A 19179-nucleotide genomic window follows, 5' to 3' on the forward strand; every position below is an offset into this window, starting at 1 on the left:
TGCCGCTAACCAGCTCACTTCCTAATAGCCCTATCGGTGACAATCTATTGCATTGTCTTATGAAAACCTGCTGCCGGTTCCTAGGCAACATGATCAACGAAAATTTCAGGTTTATACAATTTTCATTTAGGGAACATAAAGGTTAACTGACTGTAATCGGGGTATTTTAAACAAACCCACCTACTCTTCCTCTCATGAACAAGGCTGGCAGCTCGGTTTATTTCTGCTCTGTCTCCGCTGGTGGCATTGTGGGCAGCTCTAACCACAAGAGTTCTGTCAACCACCTGCTGTGTCAACGGCGAGTGCTCCCCAAGGCCAGGGGCCGTGGCATACGCGTTCTCTGGGGGACCCCAGCCTGTCCTGGGCATTTGAGCGACAGGGAGAGGCAGTGGCGCAGCAGGGAGCCTGTCCTGTCTTGGCCTGTGCTGAAGGATTCTTGAAAGATTTCTTGGACCAGAAGGCCTGCCCACACAGCCCCCCTGCTCTGGAGACTCAGGCTACTAAATTCAACGATGCGAAGCAACTAGATGTGCCTGGCAAGTGCGAAGCTTTAGGGGACACTGTGATAAACAGGGTATATCTCTACCTCTGAGTGCTCATTCCTACAGAGAAAGAAGCAGCTCCTTGTGTCTTGTTTGCCAAAGATTAACACACCTAGTCACACAACAAATCACTGCTTGCCACTTCTGGGTTTGTCACTTCTGTAGTCCCTGGGGTTAGAGCACATGTGGGGCATCCTGCCCTGCTGGCCCATGCAAGCCAGCGAGCTTGGCATGATACCCAGGGGGTAGAAAGGGAACCCAAATGGGACACGCCAGCCTACCTCCTGGTGCTAGTCATGGATTTAGTCATCTGGTCACACCTCATGTTTCAAATCCCATCTGGTATGCAACAAGCCACCCCCAAACTTGGTGGCTTCCCACCAACTGCTGGGCGTTCTTCCTCACTGTGTGTGAGCTGAGTGGGCTCAGGTGGGCTCCCGCCTGTGGTCAGATGGCTGAAGCTGGAGCCACAGACAGCCCTGATTGGGCTGGAGGACCGGGACTGCTGCTGGGGGCGGCGCATCATGGCTCCTCCAGGGCATCTGTTTTCCTTGCAGCATGGTGGCTGAGTTCCAAAAGGGATGCCATTCCAGGTGACTCAGGTAGAGGCCGTAAGGCTTCTCCCAGTGTAGCCTGGGGGTTCACCACATTCTACAGGCCCAATGAGCCAGCCCAGATTTGGTGTCAGGGGATGGTGTCGAAGGGCACAAGCCCCAGGAGGCAGAGATCTACGGGCTTTCTCTGGAGCTGGCTACCACATGGCATCAGCGCAGGGTGCTGAGCAGACAGGGCCAGGAGGCATGTCTTGTACTGGGTGCCTGGCTGGCCGGGCTCTTTGGGCAGTGGGCACCGAGGGCTGCTCTCTCCCAGGGACAGAGGGCAGGACAGGGAGCGCCTTTCTCACTGCAAGCCCTCCCCATGGCCATTAGCCACAAAGCTTGAGGTGGCTGTCAGGGTGACCAGGCTCTTGCTCTAGCTGCTTCTGTGTCACTCTCTAAGACCCGCCCCCCATATGCTAAGTGCTCCCGGAGAAGGAGAAGTGCTCCCAGAATACTTTTCACAGGGCAGTTCTTGGGCACAGACATCTCCATGTCTGAGTCTCTACCATCAACTGCTTCTCACAACACCTGCCTCTGCCACTGCTTCCCAGACAGCAGCCTCATCGGAGGGCAAGAGACAGGGAGAATTCCGTGTGGACTGGCATCTGTGAGGTGCACAGAGGCTGCTGTGGCCAGCTGCTCATGCCAGAAACACAAAGCTTCCATTTCCACACACCACAGCTGGCAGAGCCACCAAACCACCCCACACCAGGGGCCAAATGCCAGCGAGGGGCCAACTGCCTCAGTGTCGCTGGGCCTCATGGTGATGGCTTTGAAATAGGGATGCAATGGAAACCCCTCGACCCCAGGGCAGCCAGGGCAGCCCCGTTCTCTTGTGGACACAAGCTCCAACGTAGGGTCACTGCGGCCTGCGCGTGCTGCTGTCGGCGTGGGGGTGGACTCTTTCTACCAGCATCCAAGCTAACTCAGTAAGAAGGTTTGTTATTTCTAACTTTTAGAAAAAATTCCAAGCATACAGAAAATCTGCAAAGATAACCTACCTGTCTGCCCCTCCCCCGGATTCATGCACTGCTACCATTTCATTACTTTGCCTTGTCATCTCTGTCCATATCTGTAGCTGTGTATATTTTCCCATGTGAGAGCAAGCTGCAACGTTTGCATTTCCTAAAAATGAGGGCATTTTCTTATGCCACCACAGCAACTGTCGACCTCAGGGCACTTAATGCTGATACAATCCTGTATCTACCTGCCACCTTCCTACGGTAGCCATGGACCAATACTGTCCTTGAAAGCTATCTATGTACCATCTTTTAGGATGTGTGTGTGTGTGTGTGTGTGTGTGTGTGTGCGCGCGCGTGCACGCACCAGAGATTGAACTTGGGGCCTTGCACTTGCCAGGCAGGTGCTTATGTTGCGAAGCTATCTCCCTGGCCCCCAGTACCCATCTTTTAGAATAGGAAACTGAGGCCGAGACTTCAGAGACCAAGGCTGCAGTGCAGACTTAATCCATGGGTGGTAGGCTGGAGTCTGAAGCCAGGTCTGCTAAGAGCTAAGGCCCATAGCAGGGAGCACGCCCTGCACTGCCCTGGCCCCGGCGCCTGGTGCTGGAGCTCTGAGGGAGATGGCTTCCTGACAGGCACTCCGATGGGCCCATCCTGCCCAAGCAACCTGAAGCCTTGGCAGGAGTAAAGCTCACCTCGCTGGTCTTTGGGGACAGGTGACCTTCTAAGAAGGAGGCCACCTTCTGGGGAGTGAAAAGGCTTTTGTTTCCTGTGGTCTCTACACAGTCAACTCCTTCAGCACACAGCTCTGGGTCCCTGAGGGAACCCACACTGTGCTTGCTGCCTTGATAGAGTCCCCACCCCGCCAATGAGCAGGTTCTGTCGGCTTGAAAAGGCCAGTGTGCACGGCTTCATTCCTCACCGCTGACAGGTTATGTCGGAAGTGATTCCAGGAAGACGGGATAAAATTCCCCAGTGCACAGACACTGGCCTTGACTGGCTGGCTGGCTGTTAGGAAGGAGAGGGAGCAGAGTGGTGGGGTGGGGTTGGTGGACACCCTGTCCTTCCAGGGAACCTTCTAATAGCCCCAAGTGACCTGACCTGGTCTTGTTTGTGGCCTCTGCCCTGATCCAGCTGCAGCTCCTACCCAGCTAACTCTGGTGGATTCCAGGGAAACGCTGCTCCTGAAGGCCCAGGCCAACTAGCTCCTCTGACTGTGAGCTTCTGAGTGCCACCCAGGGAACCGACAAAGGCCAGGGGAGGTGACACAAAAGCCTGAGGACTCAGGGTCTTGCCTGGAACCAAGCCAGAATTCTCCATGGACAGGAGTGTGAGAGCCACTCCAGCTAAGATGACACCCCCTCCCCACCTGCCTACGTTCTAGGTCCTTGTGGGACCCTATAGAACTGCAAGACCAGCCCTTCTGTGGGGTGCTTGTGGGTTTGTACCAGGATTTGGAGGAGACCTGCCCCAAGGAGCTAGCATAGCAAGGAAGATCACTCCGTGTGGTCCCAAGTGCCCCCCCCCCACAAGCCTGGCTGCAGAATATACTGTAGAGAAAGACTGACGAGGACACCCTCAGTTGATGATATTGAAGCGACCCAAGATGGCAAGAGCAGGGCATCAACCAGCACCAGCTCTCCTGAGCACAGAAAGAGGTACACAGAGTGACCAGGCGAGGGCAGAATGTACGAGCTTCCGGAGAGGCAAGGGAGAGGCAAGGAGGCCCAGGAGAGGGCAGGCAGGCCTCTCTCCGCTCTGTGCACACACAGTTCCCAACTGAGATGGCCCTGGCACCACTACTCACTGTGTGGCCTTCCGAGTCAGGACAAGCTCTTTTCAGTCTTGTTGTCTCTTCCAGGGTTTGGATTACATGGAGCTGCTCTTCACACCCCAGACTAGAGACAGGATGATGGGTCGTTGGGCAGGGGTAGAGGATCATACTCATGGCCTGGAGACCCTGGCAGTGGCCCTTCGTAGTACTCTTCCCTCACGGCACAGGCCCTCTGCCCTCTGCAAACCCAGCTGAGCTTCCCAGCTGGTCATTGCTACTGCAGGAGGCAAGTGGAAGGAAGTTCTGCACCTGCTCCCTCTACCCTCACCCCCAGTGTCACAGGCTGGCTCTGTCCTTGTGAACAAGGGCCAGCACATGGACAGCACAGAGGCCCTGTCTGCACCTGCCACCCTGTCTTGTTCTACTGCAAAGAGTTCCCCACAGAATGGGGATCCACCTCAGCCTGTGAAGGAACAGTGACCCCACAGATCACAGTGGACCCGCTAGCAGAGGCGGGTGAGGGCAGCCAGCAGGGCTATCTGTCTTCAGGGAATATATGCCTCACACGTAGGTTGGTCCTACTGGGGAGAAGTACCGAGCGCTGTGGGAAATCTAGGATTTGACTCAGGATTACTCTGGGGAGGAGAGGGCCCAGGATTTACTGAGCACAACCCACACACCAGACAGTCATGACATCTGGTGTGTGTGCGAGGGTGTACAGAACGTGTAAGGTGTTCGTACGCCTTGCCCAAGACCCTTTGTCAGATCATGCGATGCACACCCGTAATGGACATCAAACGTGATTCATGGCACGCAGGAGTTCTCAGAGAGTGTCTACTGGCTTCAGTTCCCTCACTGAATGGAGACTCCGTTTCCTCTGAGGTGGCTCTATTAGCCCCCAGCTGACCACTGAGGCTCTGAGGAAAGACCTGCCTTCAGTCACAGAGCACACGCAAGATTCAACTGCACGCAGGTCCCCAGCTTCAAATCCCCTGCGCCCTCCTCCCTGTCCCCAAGCCTGCAGGCCCAACTTGATGCTATTTCTTCCCCAAAGTCATTCCTGACTCTTGCTTCCAGAATTAATTTCCTCACCACTTAGAGAATTAATTTCATCCACTGCTTCCTCTGCTCAGTGTTTTATGAAAATCAGCGATGGCACAGTGAAGTAGGTCATAAGCCAATAACATGAAGCACCTACTATTTACCAGGAGGGCTGGGCGTGGGCTTGTGCTTTTCTTTTCCCTCAGAGGTGCGTGAAGTCTGGGCTGTGGGTGGAGAGGAGCTGGCCTCCAGCACTACCTGACGCACACACCAGTGGCTAGGGGCTAAGGCTCCTGGCTTCTAATCTCTGCTTTCCAGCCTGCTCTGTGCTCTGAGAGCAGCTGCCTTGGCCCTGCACTCAGCATCCTCGACTGTGACATCCCCATCCCTTGGGCTGTCAGCTGTGAGCTGATCCCACACCACGCTGCCCTGAGAGTGTGGGTGAGTCTCACCTTTCCCTGTGTCACACGAAGCCTGGCTGAGTTTCAGCAAAGGTGACAAAGCCAGTTCACACCCCTGCTCTCACACCCAGAGGGGCGGGAGGGAAGAGGAAGAAGAAGAGCTGGAGCAGCAGCCCCTCTTCAGGGCTCAGCCCTCGTCCCTAACCTCCTCCACACGCCATCTGCTGGCCAGGCAGTCCCCGTCTCCAGGCATCAGCAAGGTGAGCAGAGGCACTGTTTGGGGAAAAAGCTGAGAGCAGCAACTGCGGCTGTTCCTGGCACCTTCAAGGGCATTTCAAAGTAAGAAGCACCCTGGGCCTCTAAGAGTGCCCAAATCCTGCAGAAGCAGTGGGTGCCTCCCCCAGCCCACAGTGGCTTTTGCCAGCAACCCTGCCACTGGCCTCATTTGTCACTGAACGGAGAGAACAGAAGAGTGTGGCCTAAGCATCAGCTCAAGCTCCTGGATGCGGGGGATGCGGGATCCAGCAGACGTAAGAAGCCCTGGAAGAAGGGCAAGGACTTCTGTCCCTGAGGAAGGGGCAGAAGGGAACGGGCGCCCCTCCCAGCAGGCCCCTCTCATAAACCCACACCTCATGTGGGGCGGGCCAGAGGCTGCAGGCATAGAACATGCGGCCCACCCCCTCCAGCACTGACCCTGCCAGAGGAGAAATGCAGGGCAAACAAGCCAGAACCCACGCAGCTGGGAGGCCGCCTCTCTGTGGGCTAAATTACTTCTGCCTAAAGAGCAACACACATCCACCACAGCACCCCACCTCCGCCTCCCGTCTGCCTGGCCTCCCCCAACACAGATCGCTCTGCGCTCATTAACACAACCTGTACACAAACTGCACGTGCACACGTGCATGTGTGGTGCGTGGGCGCAGGATCCCTCCTCTCCCACGTAAACATGGGATTCATTTATTAAATGACTCTCTGGCATTTCCTTCCCCCCCCATCCTGCTTGTTTAATATTGCATTTGACATTCTCATTTTATAAATGGCAACAGAAGCAGAATGGATGGCTAAAATTAGCTTACGAGTGAGAAAGATGCTACAAATAGGATGGTGAACACAGAGCCGGTTCGCTCCGCCCACATCATCCACCCCCTATCACTGTCACCACTGCCACTTTGGGGCAGGTTCCCGACCGAGCACTCAGTGGTGGGGCTGAGGAGGGAGGAGGGCAGGCTTGTGTGCCAGGCCGTGGGTGCCCAGCTGGGGCCATAGCCCACATGTCTGCACCCAGGCCCGGCACAGGAGTCCTCACCGGGTCTCCTTTCCCTCCCCAGAGCCCAGTTTCCAGGATCAGTTTCCTAGATGTGTCCCCAGTGGAAAGGGTCAGAGTTGAGACTGTGCCAGGCTTTGCTATTAGAAGTGGGTTCTCTGGACCCTCCCCAAAGATGATGCAGCCCTAACGGCTGACTCAGCGCGCCTGCTCCAGAGGCTGCATGCCCCTCCTCTCCTAGGACCCCCTCACTCTCCTCCAGCCTGCAGAGGTGCCTGGACCTGGTCCTGCCTGGCCCGCACCTTGCACTGCACTCACCTGGTGAGGACCTTCCTCTGTTCCCAGCCCAGCCCAAATCAGTCACAGCACTCCCTGAAGGAGGCACCCCTGTGGCTCTCCTCACAGGACACGCAGCCAGGGAGCCCAAGCACAGAAGCTAAGTCGCCTCAGTTACAAAGCTAGTTAAACTGTAGGAAGGGTTACTGGCAAGGTGGCTGGTGGCCGGGAAGGCTCTTGGGTTGACAGCACTTCCTCTGACCTTGATTTACTCTGCTCAGCGCCTGGAGGCTTCTTCCTTTTTTTGAGACAGGTTCTCACTGTTGTTGCCCAGGCTGGCCCTAAACTCGCAGCAATCCTCCTGCCTCAGCCTCCTGAGGGCTGGGATTACAGGTGTTCACCACCACGCCTGGCTGCCCTGATGCTTTCTGCTGGCTGCCATATCTATCTGGGACACATCACTCCTCTCTGCTTCCAATAAAGAATTCTACAGTGAAGCTGGCTAATCAATTGTTAGAAACCTTTCCTTGGGCTCCCAGAACATAAGCACCACACATCATTTTGCTCCATGCTAGACTACTTTTGGTCCAGCAGTTGCAAGCTATGGTCAGCGGGCCAAAGGCAGCAGAGCCTATTTTTATAAAAATAAAACAAGCCACGCCCACTCATTTACATATTGTCTGGCTGTGCTTGGCTCCAGTGACAGAGTTGAATAGCTGTGACAGAGACCATATGGCCTTCAAAGCCTTAAATATTCACTTTCTGGTCCTTTACAGACTTTGTTGGCCCCTGACTTAGGCCACAGGGAGGACACTTGCTGTCACCACCACTGAACCTGCCAGCCTTCTGACTACCCAGCATTCCAGCATACACACAGACAACCGTGCTGGCTGGACTCCAGGCAGCAAAAGAGTGGTCCTCACAGCTCACACTCTGCACAAAAGGAAGGAAGAGGGTACAGACAGGTGGGGGTTTGCTGGTGGTCTCAATTTGAGGATGAGCATGGGAGTGTGTCACACAGGCGAACACAGTTCTCTCCTTGTGGGGCTTCACACATCTGCTATGCTGTTCAGAGGAAGGGCATGCGGCCTGTAGAGGAGCCTGGGCACGGGGACCCTCTCAGGGACAGCTGGTTTCTCCCTGACCACAGGGGAAGGGAAGAATAATTGTGAGAGCCCGAAACTGACCCGGGGGTCCAGCCCAAGCCCAGCTCCACACTGCAGTCCCTCAGGTGCCTTCCCTCTGATGCTGGGGGGACCATTTGTGGCCTACCACTCCCATGTTATCCATCATTAGCATCGATCCTCTCCTGATGCTTCCCAGGCTTTTTTTTTTTTTCCTTGTTTATTAGGGAAGGGTCTGCAGGGTGTTCAGGGTCTCACTACTAGATTGGACTTGTAGTGATTCGTCTGTTTACAGCCTCCCAAGAGCTGGGATTACAGGCGTGCACCATCAAGCCCAGTCTCAACTGCCCTCTCAGTGTGCCCTGGGGGCGGAGCCAGCACAGCAGGCCCGGGGATTAAACCCCTGGCCCCTGCTCCTACTTGCAGGCGCTTTAATCTGCTGAGCTATTTGGCTAGCCCTTCCCTGACTTTAATATGCACACAAATCATGAGGTTCATCAGCACGCAGCTCCCAACACAGGTTCTGGGGCTGCCCTGACCAGCTCCCAGGGGCTGCTGGGCTGCATCTACACACTGACCACAGGGTCCGAGCCTCTGTTTGCTCCAAGTGAGGAATCCCATAGTAGTCCTTGTATAAAGCAATAAGAATTTTAGAAATCCAGATTCTCCAAACATTAGGTCTGCCTCTATGGGCAGCAAGGAATGGTGGGACAAATGAAAGGTCTGGAGCCACCACGGCACAGGTCCAAAGACCAGCTCTACTGGTCACTCTGTGAAACGGGACTGGGACCCCTCCTCAGGATGCGAGGCAGGGGCTGTGGCTGCTTGCGGAGCCTCCACCACACCCATTCTTTTCTGTTGAACAAGGATGCTTCTGACTGTGCCCCACATTTTTGCACGAGGAGGGCAGCAGCACCTTCCCAACATCTTTCTGAAGTGGGGCCAGGCCAGGTCTCTGAGGAAACCTGGGGCTGGTGCTTTGGGAAGTCCCACTTTCCTCCCTTCAGCCGCCTGGCACATCGGGGGGCTGCCTGGAGACTGGGCTCTGGCGACTAATCAAGCAAGTGCTCCTGCTGCTCGGGGGCTGCTTCAATCAGGGGGCTGCAGCGGGAGGCGTCATTAGCTGCGCCCATGCTGGGGCTCGCACAGTGGCCAGGAGGAGCCCCTCTGGAGGGTCACGAGGCAGCTGCATGTGTGCATTTGTGTATTTACTGATAAAGAGCCACATTTACATTTCACTCTGGCTGGGGCTGAGCCTCAGTTCTGCCAGGTTGGTCCCTGAGCTCTGGTGGCAACCAACACCCCAGCCAGTCCCCTTGCTCATCTGCCTTTGGGACAGAGCAGGAAGAGGCAGGCAATCTGCAGCTGGCTGGATCCTAAACCCAAACTTGGCCCTTCTCCCTAGCCAGGCCAATGTGGCCTCCTGTGTTCTGTCTCCTCCTTCTACCCTTCTCCTAGGAGACCAAGGAGCCACAGCAGACCACAAGATAGCTGCGGGGGAAAGGACATTCAGTAGTTACAGGACACGGGTAGTCCAGCGAACTAAAGTCCCTTTTGGCCCAGAGAGGAAGTATAGAGCCTTGTGGGCACAAACATGAGCTGTGGAGCACAGTTTTATGGACTCAAATTCTGAGGTTGCCACTTGCTGGCTGTGCAACTAGCAAAGTGCTTCATCACTCTGCCTTTGCCTCGTCTCTCCCATGGTAAAACAGGGACAATGATAAGCGCCTATCCCAGAGTGAATGTGAGAATTACTTTCGATAAACCAAGTGCTAAGCACAGTATGGCATTTGTACCTCAGGATGTTAGTGTTCAGTGTGGGGTCTTGTGGGCCAACCCCCTGTGCTACCTTGGCCATGACCTGTGTAAGATAGGGCCTTGCACAGGTGAGAGGTGGGGACTTCTGTGACCCGAGACTGCTCTGCAGGGCCTCTGCAGAAGGCAGAAGCACTCAGGCCTGTTCTGGCTGTCTGCACAGTGGGGAGAGGCCTTCACCATAAAGGGGTCCAGGAGATCTAATACTGAGTTAGATGGGAAGCAACTCTGGGAGCTATGATGTGCTCACGTAGCTCCCCACTGAAATCATGTAGCTTCCTAGTGAACCCTTTATTCATTTCACAACTATTCATACAAAGTCCCAGGCATGTGTGACTGACTCAGAAGACCTGTATTCGAGTCCTTTCTCGAGACCCATCTGCAGTGTGAGACTGGTATTAACTATGAATGTGAGAAAATGGCCTCTGCCGGCATGCTAAGGGGGGGGTCATCCATGGCGCGCACACTCCTTTGTACAGTTCAGTAGCTGCCCTGAGCCTTGCTTGGTGGCTGCAGGATTCTCAGTTCTCCCTGGCTACCTCACTCCTGGAGCATGATGTAAATGCATTTCGTTTCTTTGGGTCTCAGAAGACAATCTGTAGCAATGCAGGATGTGGGCTCCTCTACCAATTCTCTTGAAATTCCACCCCTCCTTGGTGCACGGAGGAAGATCCTTCAAGGACACTGGTAGGGACCACAGCAAGAGCCAACCTTCTCCTGTGCCCCAGGTTGGCCACTGTGTAAGCCTCATTCAGGGCATCGCACCCAACCTCCAACACCCCAGCGGTGTGCACCCTTCCTGGCCCTGTTTCCTGGAGCTCAGTGACATGCAGTGACTCACTCCAGGTCCCCTTTCAGGATGTGTGAATTCCTCCTTTGGGAGCACAAGATTGTTGGGGCGGGGCTGGGAAGCTGGATCAGTCCTTGGGACCCTAACCACAGTGCCCCACTTCCTTTTCTTTGTCTACTGTTTTTGCTGATCCTCTTAAAGAATAAGTACTAGCCCCAGATTCAAAAGAAAGCAGAAACACTAGAGTCACCAGTTCCTGTACCTGACACAGGCACCCTCCACCGGGGAGAAGGGCTGGCAGTGATAAATATGCAACACGGGCAGAGCAGCTGCAAACCTCGGTGGCTTGAAGCCTCAAGCCAGCTCTTTTGCTCCCCTTCTGGGGCTGAACCTCTACCTCTTGCGTCTGGGGTTTATCCTTTCACGCACACTTAGGCACCTGACTGTACAGTTCACCTAGCAGCTAGGAAGCTCAAGAGCCATGCTCCTTTGCTATATGGGTAGCCCTGGGGCAGATTCCGGGCCTCAGTTTCCCCACTAGAAGAGTGAGGAGGATAAAGTCCTTCCCTACCGCTCGTGTCTCAGGCTCATTTCCAAGCCCACTGGGAGTGACAGATTGCACATGTACATTTGAGGGGGCACATGAAGCTGTCTCTTGCCCGTGCTGGGCCTTTCCGGGGGGAGCATTAAGTCCTGGCAGGACAGAAGGGCAGCCGCCTGAGGTCGGTCTCTGCTGCCACTTCTGTTCCCCACTGCCTGGCAGCCTTGAGCACAGCCTATCTTGTCTAGGAGAAACAGGGCAGGCAGGCCCTGCACTGAGGTTTAAGTCCTCTGCCTCTCCAGTTTTAAAAATAGCAAGCAGTGACCTACCAAGATGAAGCAGCAACTAGAAGGCAGTGTCATTTGGGGGGTCAGACAGATCCTATGTTGGAAACTTATTCCTGTACACTGTTCTCCCCTGAACCATTCTAGTCCCTGTGTTGATGCCTCCACCAACCAGGATGCGAAGCAACAGTATTTTCATTTCTGATGCATATGATGGCGAGGAACAATATGAACAATATTATTTTAGTGCCCTGGGAAAAAATTAGCAAGTCAAATATTGAATCAGGCCTGAAGCACCACATGCTAAGCAGATTGCTTTGATCTTATCCACACTAAAAGCTCTATTATTGAATTTAAAGTTGGTGAACACATATCAGACCAATATAGAATGCATATCTGAAAACATGTTTCAGAAACAAGGAATGTTTTGACAAAAGAAAGAAAATATCAAAGTGACAGTTGCATGAAACACAGATTTGCCCTCTCTCTTCCCTTGGGGCTGATGACTTTGGGGGCCAACCAAAATGTTTGTGCTCCAGAGGACTTGTTGATGGCTTCAGAAACACCTGCTGAGTTCCATTTCTTTGGCGCCAACAAAGAAGGGATTTCTCACCTCCTATTCAACTTAAAGAAAGGAGTGTCAGATGACCCGCCAGCACATAGATGCCGACTGCACACAGCACGGCGCCCTCTGGTGGCCACTTCTCCAGGTAGCCTCCCTAGTGCGCCAGGATTCCAAAAATCCAGCACCCCCACCCCCCACCCAGTGGCAACTAGTGGAGCTTCAAAAAGCCAAAGAGATGGAAGCAAGCAGCTGATCATGAGGGTAGAAAATACCTAACTGACTGCATGGCCAGGGGTACGTGTGTTCATTACACAGCAGGGCTCAAAGAAAAATAGGTAGACTTCCTATCTAGGTAGGGCATTCCCCCCTTTAAAAGCCAAAGTCAAAAGTATACCCTAAATCCAGGGGGTTAGCTAACTACAGCCCACACATCACAATTGGCCCCACCCCAGACTTTCTGTGTAAGGTCCAAGAGGTAAAAAAAAAGGTCTTTACATTGTTATATGGCTAAAAACAACAACAACAAAATAATGCTGTGTGGTCTAGAGGTGTGGCTTAGTGGTACAGCACTTGCCTCACAGGTGCAGGGCCCGGGGTCAGGCTCGCTCACCACCATGACAAAAAAAATCCGTGACATGAAACTGCTGGGAAATGTAACTTCTAGTGTCCACAAAGCTTCAGTGAAGCACACCCGGCTCCTTCTGTATGCACGGGCTGTGGACACTTCAGGCCATAAGGCGAGAAGTTGAGACAGCAGTCCACTGAGTGGCTCTCTGCGCTGAAAATACCTACTGGCCGGCTCTTTACAGAAAGAGCACGCCCACCCCTGCTGTAAACAACAGGGCTCACGCCCACCCCTGCCCAGGCCCATAGGCTTGCCTGGTGTGATCAGCCGCAAGATGGGGTGTGTGTGCCGGGCTGGGGTCCCCCTTTGGCACAGGCCCTCCAGACTTACCATTTTATTATTGATTTCATGGAAATGAATCTCACAGACTTTCTCCACAACATCTTCATTCTCAAAAGTGACAAAGCCAAACCCTAAAGGAAAAGGAGAAAGAGAAAAACAGAGAGAGGAGGGGTGAGTCTGGCTCTGACAAACTCGTTTGGTTCTCTCTCAGTCAGGACAGCTCCCGGTCCAGAAGGAAAGGGCCAGATCTCCAGGAGGGCTTTGAGGTTGAGGCGAAGGCTCTAATTTGGACCCTGCACCCTTCCCGACAGTGAGGAGAAGTTAATGATTTTCACCCACAAGCAGCAGGCACTGTGTGGTTTACATGTGCCCTGAAGCAAATGAGAAATTTACTTGTCTGTCATTTACAGGGGTCAGAGCCTGGCGGCTCTGCATGCAGAAGCGGCGGGTGGGTTAACAGGAGGCTCTTGGATCACTGCGGGGCAATGCTGGTCCTTTCTGCGAGTTGGAATGACCAGCCCTCAGGTCGGCCTCCAGATGGAGGCGGTTATTTGTCCTTTCTTCCTGAATTACTTCCTCTAATACCTCATCAGGACATCCTGAGGCCTGGAAGAAACTATTAAAAGTTGCAGGCCTCTGTTCTGCGCAGGCATCCTTTTTCTACCGCCGCTTCAAAAGCGCGGTGGATTTGGAGCAGTTTAAGACTGTTTGATGCATGCTGTCAGCCCGTCAGCTACCCACTGTATTTACTCGGCTGGAGTCCGGCTTTGCCAGGCAAGCTGCACTGAAGAATTCTGGCAGGCAACAGCGGCTCAGCATCCAGAGTGCCTCTCTCCACCCTCCTGCCCCTTCCTTTCTTCTCTTCCCGCCCCTGATGGTGTTTCCGGCATGTGGCCCCATCTGCGAGCCCACTCAGTAAACGCTGTGGTGCCACACGGACCCACACCACAGCTGCCGTGTTGAAGAGCACTGCCAGACACTCTGATGAGCAGAGGCGCCTTGGGTTCCAGCTCTGACCATACGTCTTACCTGTGTCTGACCACATCCGTACACATCCACATCTCCTCTCTGCGTCCCCAGAGAGGGAACCTGCCTCATACGACACAGCCTAGCAAGGCTCTCTGCTGTGGACTGAAGTCATGTGATGCACCCCCCCACACACACACTCATACACTGAACTCCTACCTCCCAGTGTGATGGTATTAGGAGACTGAGGCCTGTGAGAGGGGATTTCCCAGTGAGGCCGGAGTCCTCATGAACAGGATCAGTGCTTTTACAAGCAGCCATGAGAGCTTCGTTTCTCTCTTTCCTGCCAAGTGAGGTCACCAGGAGAACGTGGCAAACTGTACGCCAGGACGTGAGACCTTACCAGGCATCCTGATCTTGGACCGCTAGCCTCCAGAATGATAAGAAACATGTTTATAATATACTTGTTAGCGCGGCCTCAGCTAATGAAAGCATGTGCTTCTCCAAAGACAGGAACCTGGTGAAACACAAAGCTCAAATGGAACCCGGAAGTCAGAATGGCTGTTCTTGCGATAGGGTAACTAATGTTTCTTGTCAATGAGAAAAATACAGACGCTCCCTTTTCAACCAGCTATGTCAACTTTGGGTCCCCTGGAACCCAAGGTACAGAAGAAATCTCCCATGTCTTTTCCGATCATACACCCTACCTTCTAATGAACACTGGGGAACACGAAGCTGATTCATGGAGCTCTTACATTATAGCTCCCGCAGGCTCTCAGAGAATCTTCAGGAAAAGAAGGCCATCCCTTGTTCCCAGCTTCCAGAGACACAGAACGCTAGGACCATCACAGAAATGCAGCCACAATCTTTACTGTATGTTATGTTACCACACACCAGGTTTGGGACCAACGTTCCAAGTGCTTCCAGCTGAGCACATTGTAGACACGTAAGGCGGATGCCACCCACATAAGGACAGAAGTCTTTGCTGCAGAGTCTCAAAGCCTGCCTGTTTCTCCCAGTGACACCTGGGAAAAGCTGGGTCCTCAATTACCTCTGAGGTCTGAAGCAGGCATCAGACAAGATGATGTTTGAAATGAAGCCCCAGGGTTACCTCTCCTCTCCTAACTAGGTCCTTGGAGAGAAAGGCTCTGTGTTGTACAGCTTCCTGGCTCTCTGGCCCCTGATCCCATTCGTTACTGTACAGCATCTCTCTTGGGGCTAGAGGGTGTCTGTCTCCCTCACTCTTTCAAGCACCTTTGATTTGCCTAGGACATTCAGCTCCCCGTGGTGGAATCTGTTTCAGGAAGTCAGCTTGGGGGGAGCCTTTAAAACCAGGCTGTGATAGGCAGAGCCCCCCATACCAGCACACAGTGGGGACCTGCACCTGCAACTCTTCGGTTAATCTCTTTCTTCCTGCCCATCCGCCTAGAGCCCAGATCCTAATGGGCCCTACAGAAAAGGATGAGGACTCAGCATCTATCAAAGACCCACATGAAGGAGGGGCAACACTGATGTTAAGCCATAAAGCTCAGACAAGGTGAGGGCTGGGGCCTTCTTCCCCATGGTCCCTGGATGAAATGGATGCCCCTAACATGCGCTACGTGCGCAGTGATTGCACCTACAGGTCCTGAGCATCTTGCTAATCCACTTGGGTCCCTGCTGTGCCTCAAGCCTGACATGGCCCTTTCTCATGCATGACTGGCTCATACCTGTGCCCAGCACGGAGGAGAATGTAGAGATAGCAAGCCACTCTTTAAAAGGCTCAAGTCAAAGGATATAGACAGCCTCTCCCCTGGATGGACTTTTCCCTTCCTGTGTGTCCTTCGCTGTACTCCATTGGTCTCTTCTTTCTTTGAAGGCCACTCAATGCCTTGATTTGGGATGACACAAACCAAGCCATCTTGCAAACAAAACAAAGCCCAGAACTCCAGTTTTTCAGGGACCACAACACTACTTAGAGTGAGTGCAGTGGGTGGAGTAGTAACCCTCCAAGCACACACCCACATCCTGACCTCTGGAGCCCAAGTGACATTATTTGGAAAAAGTTTTTACATATGTGAGTAAGTTAGAGAAGAATTATTGTAGACTTAGTGTGACCCTAAGTCCAAGGATGGCTGTCCTCAAAAGAGAAAGGAGACAAAGACTTGAGACAGAGAAACAGAGAAGGCAGCCACATAACACAGAGGCAGCAGAGAGTGGAGTAAAGTGGCCGACAGTATGAACGGCTGGAGCTGCCAGATGCTGGAAAAACAGCAAAGACTGTCTGTCACCTAGAACTTTTGAGAAAGCATAGCCCTGACCTTCAGCACTAGGAGAAAATCAGTTTCTGTTGTGTTAAGCCACCAAGCTTGTGGGCACCAACAGCAAAGGTTTCAGCTGTCCCCACAGAGATGGGCCTCATGTGGACTCCTCAGTTGACCTGCTGACTTGCTCTGGATGGAAGGCAGGTGTATGAGTCACTCTCCCACCCCTGGGACAAAACAGCAGACACTTACTACTTAAAGGAGAGGTTTATTTTGGTTCATAGTTTCAGAGGACTCAGCCCATACTTGGCCACCTCAGTGGTGTAGTGGAAGAGTATGACAGAGAAATGTTACCTAGCCCTTGGAAGTTAAGAAAGGAAGGAAGAGCTGGGGTCAAGAACTCCTTCATCCGGGTTACACCCTCAGTGACCTGTATGTTTTAAGCTAGTCCTATCTCCCAGAAGCACCTTCAGCTATGAACTCATCAACAGCGCAATCCACGGTTCAGGGTAGTGCACTCACTACACAGTCACCTCACAAAAGCCCCACCTTTGAACACATGTAACTTTGAGGGGACAGTCTATAAACAGCAGGTGAGTGAAGACAGGGAACGCAAACCCCATTCAGACCATCTAGAAAGAACACAACGTTCAGTGCCAGTGAGGGGCCCTGCTCCAAGGACTGGGGGCCAGCCTGGCTTGAAGCCACCGCCTCATCTGAAGCCCTAAGTGCTTGGACGTACTTGAGCTTGGCATACTGGTTGGGGTAAATCCAGTCACCATGAGGACTCAAGGTGCCTTTCATGGGTCTTATGCCATGAAAGCTGTGGTTCTGCCACCACCCAACTCCTTCCCAGTTCACCTGGCAAATCACTGAGAGTGCCAGGGTCTTTACTGTGTAAGCCTTTCTGTGGCCTCCATTCCCACTCTGTGCCACCAAGCCCAGAGTGAGGGAGGGCAGGGAGCTGGGAGACAAGAATTAAAATGCAGACTGATTCCTGGGAAGGGTGGGCAGTCCTCCTTGTGTCATCTCAGACTCTCACTGTGATACTCTCTCACTGGTCCCTTCCCTAACCCCACAGGACTCAAATTGCAAGTGTCACAAAACTGATTTTCCTGATTAAAGCAGATAGCCGGGATTTCAAGAGTATGTACCTTACATGCATAACAATTCAGGGATGTGAGGAATCATTTGCTGTGGTTTTATTTATTTTTTTATGTATTTAGTACAGGGCCTACAGGGTCTCACTACACAGCTTGGACTCATAGTGATCCTCCTATTTTCAGCCTTCCAAGAGCTGGGATTACAGGCACACGCCACCATACCCAGTCTCAACTGCTGTCTCAGATCGAATTCTGGTCCCTGCATCTGCCGAAGCAGGCACTTTAGTCTGCTGAGCTATCTGGCTGGCCCATTTGCTGTGTTTAAAGATCTGGATTTCACCAATCCCTGTCTGTTTGGCCCAAATAGAGAAAACAAACTTGATTATGTCTAAAATATTTATTTATTCCCTTTGAGGAAGCAAAGAGGCAATGAAACATTTATCAATAAGTATTATTCCTTAACATATAATCATTTTTATTTCACAGATGCATTATAATTTCCAATGAATTGGTACCTCAGTGGCAAACAACACCCTAAATACGAAGCCAAGAAGGGAAGAACAAAAGTAATGGAGTCAGAACTTTGTGGGGGATGGATGGGCCCTTTTCTGCATTATAGTCTTTTCTGGTTTTGAAATATTTTTTTTGTGTCAAGGTAAAATACACACAATAGAACATTTACTATAGTAACCACTCTTGAATGTTTGACCAGTGGCATCAAGGGCAGTCACGCTGTGTGGCCACTACCACCTTTCATTGATGGAACTTTTTCATCACCCCAAACTGAAATTCTACATTTACAAAGTACTCCCCATTCCTCTTCCACCAGCCCTGGCTGCCTCTTTCTTACTGTGTCTCTGGGAGCTTGCCTATCCTAGACACCTTATGTAAATACTATCATACAGCATCTGTTCTTTGGATCTGGCTTCATTCTCTTAGCATTGTGTTTCCAAGGTATGTTTTGAACAATTGCTGGATGTACAGTCAACGTGAGGCTTGACAGAGCTGGGGGCAGGAAGTAATAATGACTTATAATCCCATGCCCTTTCCTGAAAGCGTAACAAAAACGGAGTCTCATGAAGACCCATCAAGCTACGGGACAACAGCCACACAATTATACTCACTCAAAAGCAAAGACCAAAAAATGAGCTGGGAGGTCCCTTGGCCTCTGTGTGCCTCCCAAAGCAGGCAAACCTTGGGGGTTTGGCTCCATCCTGGTAACCGCCAGTGGGTGAGGACTTGATCCGAGCTGAGTCTATGAGGGCTCAGGTTCATGAGGGCTCTTCATGAGCCTCTGTGGACTTTCCTGCCTACTCCCATTTCCCTTGGTGCTAGGGTACCAGCCCAGGGCCTGAGACCTCTTTTCTAGGTATTTCAGCTTGGTTAAGTTGCCCATTAAGGATTGAGAACAGCTTATGAAACCAATAATCCCATAGGGTTAGGGTGGCAAAGGATCAAAGCTTGCAAGAAACCATTCTCAGCTGTCATCAGCCAAGTGGCATCTGTCTAGCCTCTCTGAAGGCCCCTAACTTACCTGTACTACATACTTCTGGGGACTGCTGGAGGGACTTCAGTGATAAGGCTATACCCATAGAGAGGGATTTCAAAATGGATGCCAGTAGGGTCACAGCTGACAGGGAGCATTTAAAAGTGAAATTCTTGCATTCTCTTGAATGAAGCTATCATTGGAAACTAACAAGTTAGCTCTACCTCAGAGATAAGCATTAAACACTCAAACCTTTTCTCCCTTTTATTCAAATGAATAAAACTATTCATTGCAGTATTTTAAGGATGTAAGACAAACACACGAGGAGAACAGAAATCTGAAAATAAGATGCATCAAAATAACCTACTCCAAAGGTAGTCACTGAGGACAGAAATCAAATCGCACGGGTAACAGTTGAAAGACTTAACAACTGGGATCTGTTCTTACTGAGAAGTTTTTTCACATCAAAAGAAATTACCAATAAAGTGAAAAGGCA

General features: G+C 52.2%; 1 protein-coding gene across 7 annotated transcripts in view; it reads right to left on the minus strand.

Moving 5' to 3' along the window:
* Positions 1-19179, minus strand: part of Msi2 (musashi RNA binding protein 2) — a 376733-nt gene that overhangs the window by 61244 nt on the left and 296310 nt on the right. For all 7 annotated transcript variants that reach the window (XM_023705519.1, XM_004645275.3, XM_023705516.1 and 4 more), the window contains exon 8: positions 12934-13016. In XM_023705519.1, the coding sequence (XP_023561287.1) occupies positions 12934-13016 (83 nt within the window). The remainder of the gene's footprint in view (positions 1-12933; positions 13017-19179) is intronic.

The sequence above is a fragment of the Octodon degus genome, unplaced genomic scaffold, assembly GCF_000260255.1.
Source record: "Octodon degus isolate 3935 unplaced genomic scaffold, OctDeg1.0 scaffold00222, whole genome shotgun sequence".
Lineage (NCBI taxonomy): Eukaryota > Metazoa > Chordata > Mammalia > Rodentia > Octodontidae > Octodon > Octodon degus.